This window comes from Thamnophis elegans, chromosome 11 (assembly GCF_009769535.1).
Source record: "Thamnophis elegans isolate rThaEle1 chromosome 11, rThaEle1.pri, whole genome shotgun sequence".
Classification (NCBI taxonomy): Eukaryota; Metazoa; Chordata; class Lepidosauria; order Squamata; family Colubridae; genus Thamnophis; species Thamnophis elegans.
Genome location: NC_045551.1, coordinates 16,121,040 through 16,138,258, shown reverse-complemented (window position 1 = coordinate 16,138,258; position 17,219 = coordinate 16,121,040). Strand labels below are relative to the sequence as shown.

Sequence of the window (17,219 nt, the reverse complement as noted above, 5' to 3'; positions counted from 1 at the left end):
CGAATTGTTTTGGTAACAGTTCTGCTGTTTGACAGGCTCAGAGATGGTATGCATTCCATTCCCATGGTTGTGGCCTTGGGGTTAGTCAACCGATGTCTCTGGTAGGCACCCAAAGTAGTTTTGCTTTTTTGTCTTACCTCCCTCCCTGCAAGGGTTCATGGCAGCCTGGCATCAGCAAAGCAGCGATGGGGCAAAGCAAGGTGACAGCACTGACAACTTGTTCAAGTTGCAGTGTTTGAGAAAGCTCCTTGCTATCCTTGGATAGCAAACAAGCAAGGACTGAAAAATGAGACGTATTGCTGGAAGACAAAGTCACAAGATTCTGCCTTACTTATTTCAGTAATGTCATAGAATCAAATTCACTGGAAAAGGCAATTTTGCTTGAAAATGTCAGTGGTAAAAGGAAATGAGGCCACGAAAAAACACAGTGTCTACACCATTAAAGTCAATACAAGCCAGAATATAATATAAAACAACTGAAAGAAGGCACACAAGACTGGACAATGTGAAGATTGCTGGTATAGACAATTGTTGAAAATCAGACATGATTGAGTAGATAGCATCATCAAATTCAAAGGTATAGGTTGGATCTGACCCAGGGGTGAAATCCAGCAGGTTCTGGAGAACGGGCAGTGGAAATTTTGAGTAGTTTGGAGAACCGGCAAATGCCACTTCTGGCTGGCCCCAGAGTAAGGTGGGAATGGAGATTTTGCAGTATCATTCCCCTGGAATGGGATGGGAATGGAGATTTTGCAGTATCCTTCCCCTGCCACGCCCACCAAGCCACACAATGCCCACCAAGCCATGCCCACAGAATCGGTAGTAAAAAATGAATTTCACCACTGATCTGACTCAACCAGGTGGTCCCTAAATTTGGCCAATATATCAGACTAACTCTCTGTATATAATCTGATACCTAGAATCTACATGCAGTTTGCATGTAGACATGTATGCCAGTTTTTAGCAGCACACAGAACAAGTGCCTTCTGGCAAGTGCAGATTCTTCAAGCATATTTACAAGAAAGGCTTGACATATCAGGGGTGAAATCCTACCAGTTCGGGAGAACCGGTAGCAGACATTTGGCCTGGGTTGCTGAACTGGTAGCGACTGCTGGCTGGCCCCACCCCATCCAGTCTCTGCTTTCCACCATCCCAACCTGTCTCCCCAACTTCCTTGCCCATGACCCGCAGCCTTGCCATGCTTGTATGCCTTCCACGCAGCCTTCCCAGTGTCTTTGTGGCCAGTTTACGAAGACAGGCAACTGGAGGGCCACGTGGAAGGCAGGCAAGCATGTTAAGACCAGCTGGCTGCGTAGAAGGCAGCTAGCAGCCTACTCCTTTCCCCGCAGCCCTGCCATGCTTGCCTGCCTTCCACGCGGCCTTCCTGGTGCTCCCACACACCCACTTGCCTTCCGGGGTTGGCGTCCAGCCCGAGTGGGCTGGCGGCCCTTGGTGGAGATGCAGCCGCTGCTCAGGGGCTGAGAGGGGCAGCAACAGTGGTGGTGGTGCTCTGGGAGGGCAGGTGCCAGGCAGATGTCCCATGGCTTCCGCACATGCGCACCACCTGTCCTTCCAGACCGCCGCCAGATGCATGGAAGAGAGCTCCAACTCTCCTACACTGCAGGGCTCTCCTGTGCTGCATAGGAGAACTGGAGCTCTCCTCCCTGCATGTGGGGATGGCTGCTGCTGCTGCTTCCCATTCCCCTCCTTCCTGAGCCAACACGAAGGGAACTGCGGCCCTGAGGAAGGGGGAGAGAGAGAGAAATGAAAGAGAGCTGGAGGGAGAGAATGAGAAAGGGAAAAGAGGAAAACAAACCAGAGACATAGAAGGGGAGAGAGAGAAATGAAAGAGAGCTGCAGGGAGAGAATGAGAGAGGGAAAAGATAGGGAAACAAATCAGAGAGAAAGAAGGGTGGGAGAGAAATGAAAGAGCTGGAGGGAGAGAATGACAGGGGGGGAAAAGAGAGGGAAATAAATTAGAGAGAGAGAAGGGGAGACAAATGAAAGAGAGCTGGAGGGAGAGAATGAGAGAGGGAAAAGAGAGGAAAACAAATCAGAGACAGAGAAGGGGAGAGAGAGAGAACTTATGACCACAATTGAGCCCAAAATTTTGGTTGTTAAGCAAGAACATTGTTAAGTAAATTTCACATTTTACAAGTTGGCCATGCCAGTCACATGACTAAGCCACGCCCACCAAGCCACTCCCACAGAATCGGTAGGGAAAATTTTTGGATTTCACCATGTGATAATTAACAGATCATTTACATGTTTTATAAAATTGTATGCCTCTATTCATTTTTTTAAAAGTTCTTCATACATTCATATCAACAAACTCATCCAAACAAATCTGTTCTGGAACAACATAGCCTACTTTTTAGAATTATTTGGTAATAGAAAAACATAGATGTTATATCTCAATTTCTAATCTTTGATATTTTCACATTTGCTTCATAATGGAACAATAGCTTGATGGGGATTGCTTCATAGGATAGGAAGCAATTTTAATCTGAATAACCGGACACAGAAAATATATATATATATATAGAAGTATCAATTATGTGGAGTATGTAGAAGCTTTTTTAAAGTTTAGAATCTGGGTTATCTGTTTCAAGATCTGTCTTGTCTCTGAAATAACCAAGCCAACCCTATTTCTTCCTTTGATTGGCAATTCATAAATATTCTTTCATTGCTGTCAAGCCCACTCCATTCCCACAAATTTCATTATGTTATGATATTTCATAACTATTTATAAGTACCTGTTCTGTTCTGTAAAAAAATCCTTTTGAAAGGGAAATAACTAGACAGAGTGAAGCATTTTGAAAAAAAGTCCCCATTCTAAGTCAAGGCTTGATTCATCCATCTTCCTCTTAGATTTCTTTGAAACTGTTAAATGTTAAAGGAAAGAAGGAAACCTTAGCTTAAATCTTCTGGAAACACAGAAATCACTAAAAGCAGCTTTAAGCTTGTGTTTCCTAAGGATTTATTTTACTTTCCTCAGTAGAAAGCAAGTCAGTGTGCCTTAGTGTATCATTTACAACAATATGTCAAATCTTCTTTTCTTTTGGTGTTCTGCTTTTGCTGTTCATCCGCCCAGAGAAGGAATGTTTGGGATAGAAAGTAGAACTTTTTTATGTATTTTTGGAACTGTAGCACTCAGTAGGAAATCTTTTTCTGTTTGTTCACTAGCTCAGTTAGTTTCCTCTCTAAAGAGAACATTGTGTTTCTGTTCTGGCATGGTTATCACCAGACCTGGGTGTGGGACATTACATCATTGCTGCTTCCTGAATGCCAGACTGAATACTAAAATATGCTTTACATTTGGATTTTATCCCACACTCAAAGGGTGTTTCCCTGGTTGCCCAGTAAGTGCTGTATGTTTTCCTTCGTGTCTTTTATTTCTGAGTGTACACCATTAATTCTACTCTAGTTTTTCTTACTGATTTTTATGATATTTTTCAACTTACTTGAATAAAATTATCATACCTTACTGTATGCTTTAAACCAGTGTTTCTCAACCTTGGTGACTTTAAGTCCTGTGGACTTCAACTCCCAGAATTCCCCAGCCAGCTATGCTGGCTGGGGGATTCTGGAAGTTGAAGTCCATAGGACTTAAAGTCACCAAGGTTGAGAAACACTGCTTTACACAAACAGGAGAAAACTAGGACAGAAACATTTTGTCAAGTAAAATTCTGCATTAAAAACTAAAGGTACAAGAACAGATTAGGTGAAACCTGGCTCCAAAACAGTAACTGTAAGAGGGACCTTGGAGTCTTAGTGGATGATCACTGAAACATGAGTCAGCAGTGTGCAGTAACAGCCAAAAAGGCTAATGCAATCCTTGGTATAAACAGAGACATAGAATCAAAATCACATGAAGTATTAGTGCCACTTTATAAAGCCTTAGTAAAACCACACCTGGAATATTGCATGCAGTTTTGTCCACCACAACAAAAAAGATGTTGAGACTTTGGAAAAAGTGCAAAGAAGAGCAACTAAGATGATTAAAAGCCTGGAGACTAAAACATATGAAGAACAAGGATTGGGTTTGGCTAGTCTGCAGAAAAGAATGACTAGGCTGGACATGATAGCAGTATTCCAGTATTTGAGAGGCTGCCACAAAGAAGAGGGGGTCAATTTATTTTCCAAAGTACCAGAGGGCAGGACAAGAAACAATGGATGGAAATTAAATGTCAGCCTCTACTTCACTTGCTTTCTATCGGCTGCCATAGAAACGGAGAGGGAGTGAGTTTCAGGTATTTGGGATGGGAAACCTATGGTGCTGGAGGAGTTATCAGAAGGGAGGTTGATTCTCACCATGTTCTGCGCATGCTGATAGCCTGTGTTTGGAGTTGGTCAAGGTCAACTGTCTCTGCATATCATCTGAATGAGATTTTTGAAAATGCACCCCACACAACACTTTTGGGAGTTGCAGATTGGCCATTGGGTTGGGGTGATTGGGGGGAGGGTGCTGGGTAAATGTTTGATATGTACATGTTCATGCCTTTTGGGTTCAGATCTTGCTTTTCTTTTGCTGCTATCTTTTCATGACCAGTAAAAGTATGTTTAATTCCACAAACAATGGAGTTGGGAGTTTTCTTTCTTGGTTATTGATGGAGGCACGCCTGACACTAATCAAGGAGAAAAACACCCTGGAATTGAGGAGAAACCTCCTAACAGTGAGGACAATTAACCAATGTAACAGAGACAGTTAATGGAGATGCGGAGACAGACATCAAATGCTGCATTGGAAAAGCAACAACTGTTTTTCTTAAGCTTGATTGTTTTCTTTTTCAGCCATTCTGTTGCAGATTTGATGGTGTGTTTGGGATCATCCTGTTGCCTGACCCATGTTGCCCACTTTAGCTGTTGGGACAGATAGCCTCACATTTGACTCCAGAATACTTTGGTACACATAGGAATTCATGGTTGACTCAAATCTGCAAGGTACCCAGATCCTGTGGCTGCAAAATAAACCCAACTCATTACTCCTCCACCACTGTGCTTGGTGGTTGGTATGAGATGTGCTGATATGCTGTGCTTGGTTTTTACCAAATGTGGCACTATGCCTTATGGCCAAACATCTCCACTTTGGTCTCATCTGTCCAAAGGATAGTATTCCAGAAGTCTTGTGATTTGTTCAGATGCAACTGTCAACTTGTAAAGCATTTCCATGACTATTATCAAGTTGACATTGAAGGGAGGGAGAATTCCATGCATACCTTCGGCCAAAGTCAGATCTCATAATTTCTACAGATGTGTGAGGTGCGAAAGTTCATAGCCTGCTGCAGCACCTCGTTGGTGGATGTGATTTATGATGCAGATCAGGGGTGGGTTTCTCGCCCCGTTCCAACCGGTTCGGTTGGAACGGGGCTGGCGGCGTCCTCGTGCACGCGCGCGGTGCACGCATGCATACTAGGGTCTGCCCAACGCTCCAGCTGCTCCTGGACGATCGCGCAGGCGCTGTATGCATCCTGCGCATGCGTGGAAGCACAGAACTCGTCAAAACCGTGTAAGGACCGTGGGCGGGCGGGCGCACCCTTCGCCGTTCCCGGAAGTTACTTACTTCCGGGTTCAGCGACCAACCGGTTCGCAGGGACCACCGCGAACCGATTGAAACCCACCCCTGATGCAGATTGAGGGGAGGGGAGACACGGGGGTAAAGTTCAGATGCCATCAAACAGAAATCAGATTTGGCTCCGCAGCAGAAGAAAATGTCAAAATGTTCCTCCTAATAAATGACTGGGTTTCTTTTGAACTTTATCTCGAGGCTCATAATTTACTTAGGGCGTCTTTTGGAAACTTCACAGCAACTTGGCAAACCTAAGCCATGCTGCCGTATTCTTTTTTGAGAGAAGAGGCTTACTCCTGGCACCCCTTCCAAACTAAGTATACTTACTCTTTTTCTAATTGTACTTGTCATGAAAGTTAACACAACATACTGAGGCCTGTAGGATCTGTGATCTAACTCCTGGATATTGTTTTTTTGTAATTTCTCTGAGCATTACCTGGTATGACCTTGGGATGAATTTGCTGAAATATCCCCTCCTAGGAAGATTGGGAACTTTCTTGAATGTTTTCCACTTGTGAATAATTTCCCTCACTGTAGAATGATGGACTTTAAATTGTTTTGAAATAGCCTTATAATCCTTCCCAGATTGATGGCAGCAATAAGCTTGATGGCAGGCCGGAGGGCAAAAAACAACCCAACGCACAAACTGGAAGTTTGGGAATGGACTTCTGGGTTGTACGTAGGTCCTTTTTCAGGGAAGCCTCCGGAGGGTGGAAAACGGACAAAAATGAAAGCCGAAATCAGCTGGCCAGTGTGCGCATGCGTGCTGGAGCTGACAGGCAATGGCTCACATGCCCTAAGAAATGGCTGTGTGCCACCTGTAGCAGCGTGCCATAGGTTCGCCATCACAGGTTTATGGAGTTCATTTTCATAAAACCCTGGCTTGATTCTCTTTGGTATCAGCATGCCTGCTTGATGACTCATTTGTGTGGAATTTGCCTTCAATGGAATTTCTCTTTATTTTTGTCCGTGGGAATTTATTTTTAAATGCAAACTGCTCCAAAAAGAGAAATGCTTTTTCAAAAATATGTGAGCCTATAGGGCTGATTTGGACATTCATTCTTTTTTGAGTTTGCTTTTGGAGATTAAATCCTGTACTTGTTATCGGAAAAATCTTGAATTTTCTTTTACCTGAACAAAATTAATAATCCTTCTATATGGAATAGAATATTAATTTAGCTCCCTAGGCAATTTTGCATCTTGTAATTCCAGTTCTTTTACCTTTCCTAAGTAGAAGCTGATGCCTGTTAGTAAGATGTGTATTATATCTTTAAAGACTTTATTACTCAAGTGAAACCTGTGAGACCATGTAGTTTTTACTGAAATAGCTTTTATAATCCTTTCCCTATTTCATCTGCACTTTCATTTTCATCTATATTATTGAGAAAGCGGAGCAAACATCTTACAGAATATGTCATTCTCTTTCGCCATGTAATTTCTGTAATAGCTGCAAGTTAATGCAAATGGTTTCAGCACTGGAGTGCCTTCAATTTTTGTTTTTAAAAAGCAGACATTTTGAAACAGTCAAACATGCAACTGTTTACTCTGGAACTAGAGAACTCTGTGAGCATGGCTAATAACATCAAGAACTGCAACTTGTCAGGTTTTGCATTTAGTTTAATGAACCTTAAAATCAAACTGACTACAGTGCAATATTCATCAGGAGTCACAACAGAGACTTCCAGCTGAATATAATGAACATCATTTAATAAAATTTAAAAAGAACTGGAGCCTTTCTCTGTGGTGGACGGGCAGCACCAAGGTCAAAGGCCCGTGAGGCAGGGCTGTAGACACTTTTTAATATAGGATGATATGATTAAAAGTAAAAGTAAGAGATAGAAATAAAGGGAATATCAATGTATTACATTTCTATTTGATAAAATGAAAGTAATAATGAGAAATAGGTGGAATAATTGAATAATGATAGACTGTAACCAAATATAGATGTGTATTGTTATAGGTATTTTAGAAGTTGATTGAATATATAATAATGTTTAATTTGATTAGTTTTGTTTGTACTGGAATGTATGGCACCCAGGTGCCACACTGTAGACACATTGATTTGACATTTTTATAAAAAATTAAAATTTTGGGGGAAAAAAAGAAATCCACTAGTGCCATGATTAAAATAAAAAACTTACTGTATTTTTCACATTATAAGATGCACTTTTTACACCCAAAAAAGTGGGTGGAAATGTCTGTGCATCTTATTGAGTGAATATTGCAGTAGGGGAAGGCGGGTTGGTGTGGCGACACCATTCGCCGCCACCTGTCACTCTGCTGCCGTTTGCCGCCAGTGGGGAATGCGGGAGCCTTCACTGCTGATCAACTGATCAGCCTCCTGAAATGCCACTGATCAGCTGTTTTAAGTGGTGGAGATCACGGCTGTCAATCGCCACCAATTGCAACTGCCGATCACTGCTGCCACCAATCGCTGCCCCAAATGGTGGTGGCAGTGGTCGGTAATGGTGATAGGCGGTGGCAATCCCCACCACCTAGAACAGCTGGTCGGCGGTATTCTGGGAGGCTGATCCAACTGCCAATCAGCTGTTCCCTGGCAGCGGCAGCAGCTCAGCTCAGTTAACAGGTTGTGGGGAGAACGGAGCAGAGTCCTGATAAGCCACATGTTGGCACTGCACTAACGTGCTGAAGCTGACCAGGCACTTTGCTGTTTGCTGCAAGGACAGTAGCCAGATGAATACCGGATGGATGCTGGGAGGCAGAGGCAGATTTTTTTCTTGTTTTCCTCCTCTGAAGCTAGTGTTCATTTTATCATCTGGTGCGTCTTATAGTGTGAAAAATACGGTATATAATGAAGTGATGGTGATACTGTGAAGCAGAATTAAGTAGTTACCTCAGGCAGCTGATTGTGAGGTCATGAAAAGGCAAGCAATTTGTTTGATTATTTAAATTGTTAGTATATGTTTACTGAGGGAGAGGCTTTCTAAAGTGTTCATAAAACTCAGATTACAACAAATCTATGTGATTCTGTTTCCATTTACATTTTGTGAATCTTCAATAATTTTTAGTCCTTTCAAGTGAGTCTTGAAAGATGTAAAAGTTGAGAATCTGGTCTGTAGAGTTCTGATTCTCCTTTTTTTTTTTTGTACAGCTGAAAAAGTATCTTCCTTGGGAAAAGATTGGCACAAATTCTGTTTGAAATGTGAGCGTTGCAGCAAGACCTTGACACCTGGCGGGCATGCAGAGGTAAGAGATCAGATAATGAGAAGATGAAGCAATAAGCTTCTGTATTATTTAGAGTCAATGAGCTGTTCTGTGCAGGGAAAAACCTTGCACAGTAAAGAAAACCTCGTGACTGCAAGGCAATTAACAGCTTCTCGAATCTGGGAAGTTTTTCTTTTCCGGGCAAGGTTTTTCCCTGTACACAATGGCTGACAGACGCTTGCAGTGGGATGCAATTTGGGCATGGCAGGTAGGGCAGAGGCGGGCCACGAGATGCGGATCTTACCAGAGACTGGCAGCTCTGGATCTTGCGGATTTGGGGGGGTTTTCTTAAAAAAAAAACTGCTCTCCAGATGAGCTTAAAAGCTTCTGAGGTTGCTCCTGGAGGGGGCAGGCAGACAGGCAGCATTCCCCCTCCTTTCCCAGGTGCCTGCAGCCTCGGATCCTGCAGCAAGTTCTGGCCCTTGCAAAGTAAAGGCAATTAAAAACTTTCCCTCGTGAGATTTTCTTTACTGTGCAAGCAGCCAGAGCTGCTCCAAGGCTGCAGGTGCCCAGAGAGGGGGAAGAAATGCCCGTCTTCCCCCTCCCAAAGCAACCTCGGAGGTTTTCAAGCTTGCCTGGAGAGGTGTTTTTTTAAGAAAAACCCCCAAAAAAGCCACAAGATCCAGAGCTGCCACTCACCAGCGACTGGAAAGCGAGGTCATCCACTGCCTGTTTGCCCAGCACTCGCTCAGAGACCTCCTAGCTCCTACCCACACAATTCCTAAATTAATTAGGAAAATAGAAGAATATGGTGAAGTTCCAGGACTGAAAAATAAACTAAGAAAAAACCAAAATAATAGTTAAAAATGTTACAGACACACTGTAAGGAGCCACACAGAAAAAAGAACTAACAAGGAAAATATGTATACAGATAGTCAAGAAAGTTAAATATTTAGGAATTCAACTAACGGCAAGCAGGGTGGGATTCAAAATTTTTAGCAACCAGTTCTGTGGGCGTGGCTTTGGGCGTTGGCGTGGCTTGGTGGGCGTGGCTAGGTGATCATGTGATCGGGTAGGCATGGCCAATTCGACCGACATCACTTCTTTGCCCTTATGACAGTTTTAAGTCTAAAAAAGATATCATATATCAAAAGATTACAAGACTTTTAAAATATTAATGAAAATATTAAATACTTAACACAAAACAATCAAACTTATTTAAGGTATTGCCAAATTGCAGTTTTATTGGCGTCCTCAATTGCCCCTTTTTTCACTTTCACATGAGCATCATCAGCACTGTGATTTGCTCTCAACCTTTTCTTAACTACAGGAATAGGGTGCTATTCCTTTAGGGGTAGGCCAATTAAATTAATGGTCATTAAGTGAGTTATATTAGAAACAGGCGACTTCTGTTCTCTGAACATATGATGTTCATTTGTGAAAAACCCTTTTCCGCTTCTGCTGAACTTACAGCAATTGTTCTGACAATAGCTTTTGCTTTTTTGATACTGTCAGGAATTACATATTTCTCTGAATCGTTCAAAACATTTTCTATAAAATCTCTATATTCATTTATATTAATTTTGTAATTAAAATGTCACTAAATGCATCCTAATGCATCCAAATTTAGAAGTCACTAAATCAGTGTTTCTCAACCTTGACAACTTGAAGATGTCCTGACTTCAACTCTCAGAATTCCCCAGCCAGCATTCGCTGGCTGGGGAATTCTGGGAGTTGAAGTCCGGACATCTTCAAGTTGCCAAGGTTGAGAAACACTGCACTAAATGCTGTCAAATTTTTTGCAATACTTGCAACTTATTTTTTTTTTAAACTGCCAGTCATTCGTATTTCTCCCTAAAGTTGGTGTACTGTATTGTTGCAATGTCCAGCACTCGGGGAGATTATCTGCAATGTCGAAGTTATTGGAAGTACTTGCTGTGCTCATGCTCCTTTCTCCAAGTTGGAGTAGCAATGTGTTTTCACCTAACATTGTAGGGATCTGTTTTCATCCAACATTGTACAGTCTGTTTTCATCCATTGCTGTGAACAACTTGTAATGTACAAGTACAAATTGTCTGAAATGGTATAAGGTTTCCTGCCTGAGCAGGAGGTTGGAGTAAGACCTCCACGGTCCCTTCCAACTCTGGGTCTACTGCTGGGCCCATTCCTCGGGTATTTTAGTTCAACTCCCTCCTCAAGCAGGAGAACCTATGACAAATGGATGTCCAGTCTCTTCTTGAAACCCTCCAGTGATGGAGCACTTTCCACTGAATACAAGTTCTTGACTTATGATTCCATTGGATTATTGTTTGATTAACTTTGGTGGCCCTGAAGGAGTAGGCTGCAATTCGTGGAAACAAAAACGAAGAGGGCAAATTCTTGTCATGGCCAAGAATGAAATTCCTTTTTTAAATGTTTTTATTAGCTGAAAAATCAGATGTCAGATATTTTATTGCCATCGGGAGGGAAAACCCACACAAAATAATTAATATTTTTCTGAGCAGATTGCAATTACTTGCTGTCCAAGGATACCAAGCCAGGTCAGTCACTGGCAGGTATGTAAAAATAAGACAAATAACCTCCTGATCAAGTCCCCATCCCCTTGTTGAAAGCCTGCTGGGATGGTCACAAATGGCAATCACACGACTCCAGGGCAGTGAGACGGTCATAAATACATGCCAATTGCCGAACAGCCAAATTTTGATCATGTGAGCGTGAGGATGCTGTGATGGTCATAAGTGCAAGGACCAGTCATAATTCACTTTTTTCAGCCCTCTGAATAGTCCCTATATGTAGGGAAATAAAACTCAGCTAGTCCTCGACTCACGACCACCAACTGAGCCCCAACTTTCTGTTGCTTAAGTGAGATGTTTGTTCAAAGTGAGTTTTGCCCCCATTTTATGACCTATCTTGTCACCATGGTGAAGCGAAGCACCGCAGTTGTGAATTTTGTGTAATGATAATGATAATAATAAAAAAAATAATTCTGTGTGCCGAACCAGCAGTGATGCTGGCAGCCACCCATCCCTGATTTGAATATACATTATCATCCATTTAGAATGCTCAAGTAAGTATAGAATGAACTCAAATAACCCTTGAAAATAAAATCTAATTAAAATAATCATTTTTGTACAAAAACATGATGGCTTTGCAACACAATTGCATTTATATGTAGAATCATACAATGCAAGGATTGACAGAAACCTTCGACATAATCTAGTCCTTGCCCAAAGAAGGAATTCACTACAGATAGTCCTTGACTTACAACCATTCATTTACTGATCCTTTGAAGTTTCAACAGCACTGGAAAAAGCGATTTACAACCAGTTTTTACACTTAAAAACCTGCAGCACTCCCATGGTCACATGATCAAAATTTGGGTGCTTGATAACTGGCATGTCATTATGACAATTACACTATCATGGGCCATGTGATCATCATTCATAACCACCTCAACCATCTTCTGACAAGCGAAGTTAATGGGGAAAGCCAGATACATTTAATGACCATACAATTCACTTAACAATTGCAGTGATTTGTTTAACAATTGTGGCTAAGAAGATCATCAAATGGGGGAAACTCAGCCTTGCTTAGGTATAAAAATTTTGTGTTCAATTGTGGTGGTAATTCAATGACAACCGGTGTAGCACAAGCTAAGAAATATTGCTCCAATGAAGACTGACAGTTTCAATTTTTCAAATAAACTTCAGTCTCTCCATGCATCGCAAAAACATACAGATATACAAACATGTCCACGGAATTTTGCAGTCTTAAAGGCTATTTTCATTTAGGAAAACATTTTTATATATTAAAAAATGCCCTACATTCGCTGTCTAGTGTAGTGGTGGGCAACTAATTTTCCCAAGGGACCACATGAGGCACTGGAACTGTTGTGGTTTCTGCCATGAGCCCGACAGAGACTATCAACCACGGGCTGTGGCCCGTGAAGGGTAAAATATCCAGGTCTGGTTATTGTTAAATCCCACTGATTTCAGCAACTTCCTAGGTCATTTCTCAGACATCCTTTGATTTCTGGGAGTGAAGGAGGCATGGCCACTGGTCCGGGCCTAAACATCCCATTCCATCTGTATATTTCACGAACCAGAAGATAGCTGGAAAAATATCTACAGATGATGTCATCAGCTGCTGCCAGGCACCCGAGGTGTCGGCCAGCTGCAGGTTGCTCCTACTGCCTCCCTGATGCTGCCGGACAGGTGAAGGCTTTTCCTGGCAATTCTGAAGTTGCCACTGCTGCTGCACTGAAGCCAGTGGAGGCGCGAAGGCTGCTCCCGGTGTCACTGCAGCTGCCCTCCTTTGCCCCGAAGCTAGGGGCTGGTGGGGCCTCCACAGGTGGTGATGGCAGCAACAGCCATCCCCGCCGAGAGACCTACGCCCAACTGCAGGACGCGCTGGGTCTGCCTTTGTAGTCCTCTGCGACTGCCCCACCACGCAGCCACCACTCCCACTGGAAGCATGCACACCAATGTCTGCCCACCGCACGTGGAGGCCTCTCTGCTGCTGCCAGCTGCCCTGCCAAGGAAGCCCTAGAGCGGCGATGCTGATGGTCTACAGGGGGCTGCTGTCATGGCGCAGAAGCGATCACTGAAGGTCTACAGTTGGTGCCATAAGGGGTGCAGGATTTCGCAGGGATTTGGCTGCCTTGGGAGGGTTGGGGTTATGTGAGTGTGTATGAGAGAGGGGGGCTTATTTTCAGTAGAGGACATATATTTAGGCCCACCCCCAAAATCTGGCATGGCCTTATTTTCGGGACATGTCATTTTTTCGGGAAAACATGGTATTATTGCTGTTTATATATACACTGTGAGCTTATGTACTGAAGACAAATTCCTTGTGTGTCCAATCACATTTGGCCAATAAAGAATTCCATTCCTAGTTCTATTCCCAGTCCCTATTCTATTCATTATCTTATTTAATTCTCTCTCCAACTCCACTCCAACCCAACAGTTTCCTTCCTTATAAAGTTCATAATCAATGCAGATTTCAACAAAATGTCTGCCTAGAGTATCCAAAACAGTGAGATGGGCGATATATAAATTTAAACAGTCAGTCAGTAAGTAGATAGTCCTGTTCCCTAACTATCCATTATCACTGTGCGCTATCAATGTGGATATAAGGTAAGATCTGCCCAGTGTAAGCAGCCTTCAGACCACAGATGTCGAACCTGTGATGTTACAACGTATCACAACTTCTTTCCCCTTCGCTAAACCAGGGATCGGCATGGCTAATGTTTGAGGCAAGTTTGATACTTCCTTCAGGCAAACAAATATACAGATAGTCCTCAACTTATGACCACCATTAAGCCTAAAATTTCTGTTGCTAAGCAAGACAGTTCTTAAACAGGGTGCATTTAAATCATGATTTAAATCACTAGTAAAAATGCTTGATTTAAATCAACTCAATTTAAATCATAATTTTTAAAGAGCAACTGTCATCTGTCCCCACAGCGGCTCCTCCTTTGACTCCTTTTGACTCACCGACAGTCCCAATATTGCAGAATATACAGCCTCGTGTTACATAACTAAGCTCCATTTCATGCTGAATAAATTAAATTATTAATGTATATTAAATAGAAAACTATCTTTAAATAGATTTTTACCCCAAAAGCATTTTATTAAAATAAATTTGATAAATGTGATAAATAAAAAAACTGATTATTTTTTTAAAAAAATTGATTTTTTTTTGTTTAAAAAAAAAATACACCAATTTTTAGCCACCCTGTTCTTAAGTGAGTTCTGCCCCATTTTATGACCTTTTTACCACAGTTAAGTGAATCACTGCAGTCATTAAGTTATTACCATTACTGTTAAGTGAATCTGACTTCCCCATTGGGTTTGCTTATCAGATCACATAGAGGATTAACATGATCCCAGAACACTGCAATAATCATGCATGCCAGTTGCCAAGCATCCAAATTTTTTGACCATGGGGATGTTGTTACAGTCATAAGTGTGAAAATGGTCATAAGTATTTTTTTTTCAGTTCTGTTGTAATTTCGAACAGACTATAAATGAGTTGTAAGTCAAGAACGAACTGTATGTTACTTAATTTTATTTACCTTGAAATATTTAATAAAGTTATGGTTTAAATGGTTGAGGCACTTAAGAGAAGGGGTCAATTTAGAATATTTAATATGTCTACATCTGGAATCTACCACTTTTAAAACATCACTTTTCTAGAAAGAAAGAAAACAAATTTCATCTTTTTCTAAAGCACATACTAAGTTTTCATTCCCTGGAACTCTCTCATCTTCTTTTTCTTCTCGAGATCAGCCTTATTAGTATTATAAGTATCCTACTGTGGACAAAGTCTGATTTCTGAGAGGAAATACTGATAAGTTATGGACATTTTTCCTTGCAAGAAATGTTCCACTTGTGCTGCCAGCTAGCTGTCACAGAAGGTAACAATAGAACTGTGAGGAGGCATAGAGCAGCATTTTTCCTTGTCATAGCAACTTTTCCTCAGATAAGAGGACAGAGTGTGCACTACATTGCTCTATCACCCATCACTCACTTAGAAAAGGCAAAGAGAAGGGCATGCATTCTTTCTGCCCTTCTTTTTTGAGAATGTAAATCTATCAAGTAGAAAGTCCATCTACCGCATGTTGTAGTCCATCGTAAGAAAGTCCATCTACCATATGCTACCATGTGTTGTAGACCCTGCAGCCCAGAACGTGTTTCTTTTGCAAAAGCCAGTCCTTCAAAAATCCAAAGCAATTTACTGATGATCTGAGGGGAACCAGGAGGCACCAAACTGCGCCCAGCCACCCTCACTCCCTCCTGGCTAAGGGTGGGAGCGCCTGAGACAATGTCCCCTTTGTGTTGCCGGGATAGCAAAGTTCAAGGCAAAATGCAGGTGCTGGAATCGGTGCACTGTGCCTGCAACTTAATGCTCTCCAAGAAGCCTGCATTACCGGAACAGCAGAAGGAACAGCAGCAGGTGCCACTAAAGGAGCAACACTGAGGCGAGGATGTGAAAGAGCCAAGAAAACCAATCAGCCAGGAGGCAATCAGCCTCAGCCATGCCTACCAGTGCTCCCACAAGACCAACCCGAGCCTCCATACAGTGCTTCCGATATGGTCAGATGGGGCACTGAGCACCTGAATGCTTGGCAGCCACTCCCAAACCAAAAGCGGGACTGACAGCTCTGGGAAAGCCGAAAAAATCACCATGGAAGCCACCAGAGAAATCTAGCTTGGGATGCCAGGCCGTCAAGGTCCCCTCTTCCCCACACAAGGTCCCCTCTTCTCCACTCTGGCTGAAGGAGACCAGTTTCCCACCTCATATGACAGCAAGGATAAGAGAAAAAGAGACCTGATGGTGAGTAGAGCCATCTGCCATTTTTCAATTCCTGTGAGAATTGTGGCACCCAAATCAGGAGCTTAGGGGGAGTTTGAGGCCCTCATAGACTCATTCTGCACCTCATGTTTAATAAGCCTGCCCACAATGCTGAGGCTGGGAATCTGAGTGAGGAGGCTATCCAGGGCCATGAAGTTTGAACAAGTTTATGGCTCACTAATAGGAGGGACCCCAGTATCTAATTTTACCCAACCCGTGAAGCTGGAGATGGGTCAGCAGTGGGAGATTTGTGATTGCCCTGAAGGTGACAGAAGCTGTGATCCTGGGACTACCCTGGTTGGACAAGTGGGGCAAGCCTTTCCACAGAGGACAGGATCTGAGCGCTCACAACACAAGGGCTGGGTCAGATCAGCTACTGGGGATGCAAATTATCCCCAGAAAATACCAAGACCTGGCAGAGGTTTTTGGGGAGGAATGTGACATGTTACCTCCTCACAGGCCCACGGACGGAGCGATTGAGCTCCTGCCAATTCTCATTTTCGCCAAGATGATGGAGGAGCACGTCAAGCTAGTCTGCCAAGTTTTTAAGAAGCTTCTGGCAGCAAATGTATACGCTAAGCTGTCCAAATGCAAGTTCCACCAGACCTGGCTGGACTATCTGGGATATCGAGTATTGAGTGAAGGGGTGGGAATGGATCCAGGGAAGGTGAATAGCAAGCTCCTTGGACCTGTAAACAACTACAAAGCTTTTTAGGGTTCACTAACTTCTTTAGGCAATTCATCACATCCTTTGTGAGAATAGCCTTGCCGATCACAGAGCTACTGAAAACAGGGAAAACTGGGGCTAATTCCCAGCCAAACCAGCCGCTCCAATGGATGATGGAATTCCAATAGGCATTCGAAACTCTGAAAAGGCTATTTGCAAAGGAACCGGTTCTGAAGCACCCTGATCCCGAGGAACCCTTAGTGATCCAAGCTGACACCAATGACATGGCCGTAGGGGCTGTCCTCCTCCAGAGGAATGAGGAGGGGAAACTGCAACTGTGCATTTACATCTCTCAAAAACTCACTGACATGGAGAGATGCTGGGCCGTATGGGAAAAGGAGGCTTTTGCAGTCTGATAGACACTATTGACCTGGCACCACCTCCTGGGGGGAGTAATGTACC

At 42.9% G+C, this 17,219-nt stretch overlaps 1 protein-coding gene across 1 annotated transcript in view; it reads left to right on the top strand.

The window, feature by feature from the left end:
• LOC116514737 (cysteine-rich protein 2-like) overlaps window positions 1-17,219 on the top strand; it is a 56,704-nt gene that overhangs the window by 13,740 nt on the left and 25,745 nt on the right. The window contains 1 exon segment of the mRNA XM_032226418.1: window positions 8,682-8,776. Within this exon segment, the coding sequence (XP_032082309.1) occupies window positions 8,682-8,776 (95 nt within the window).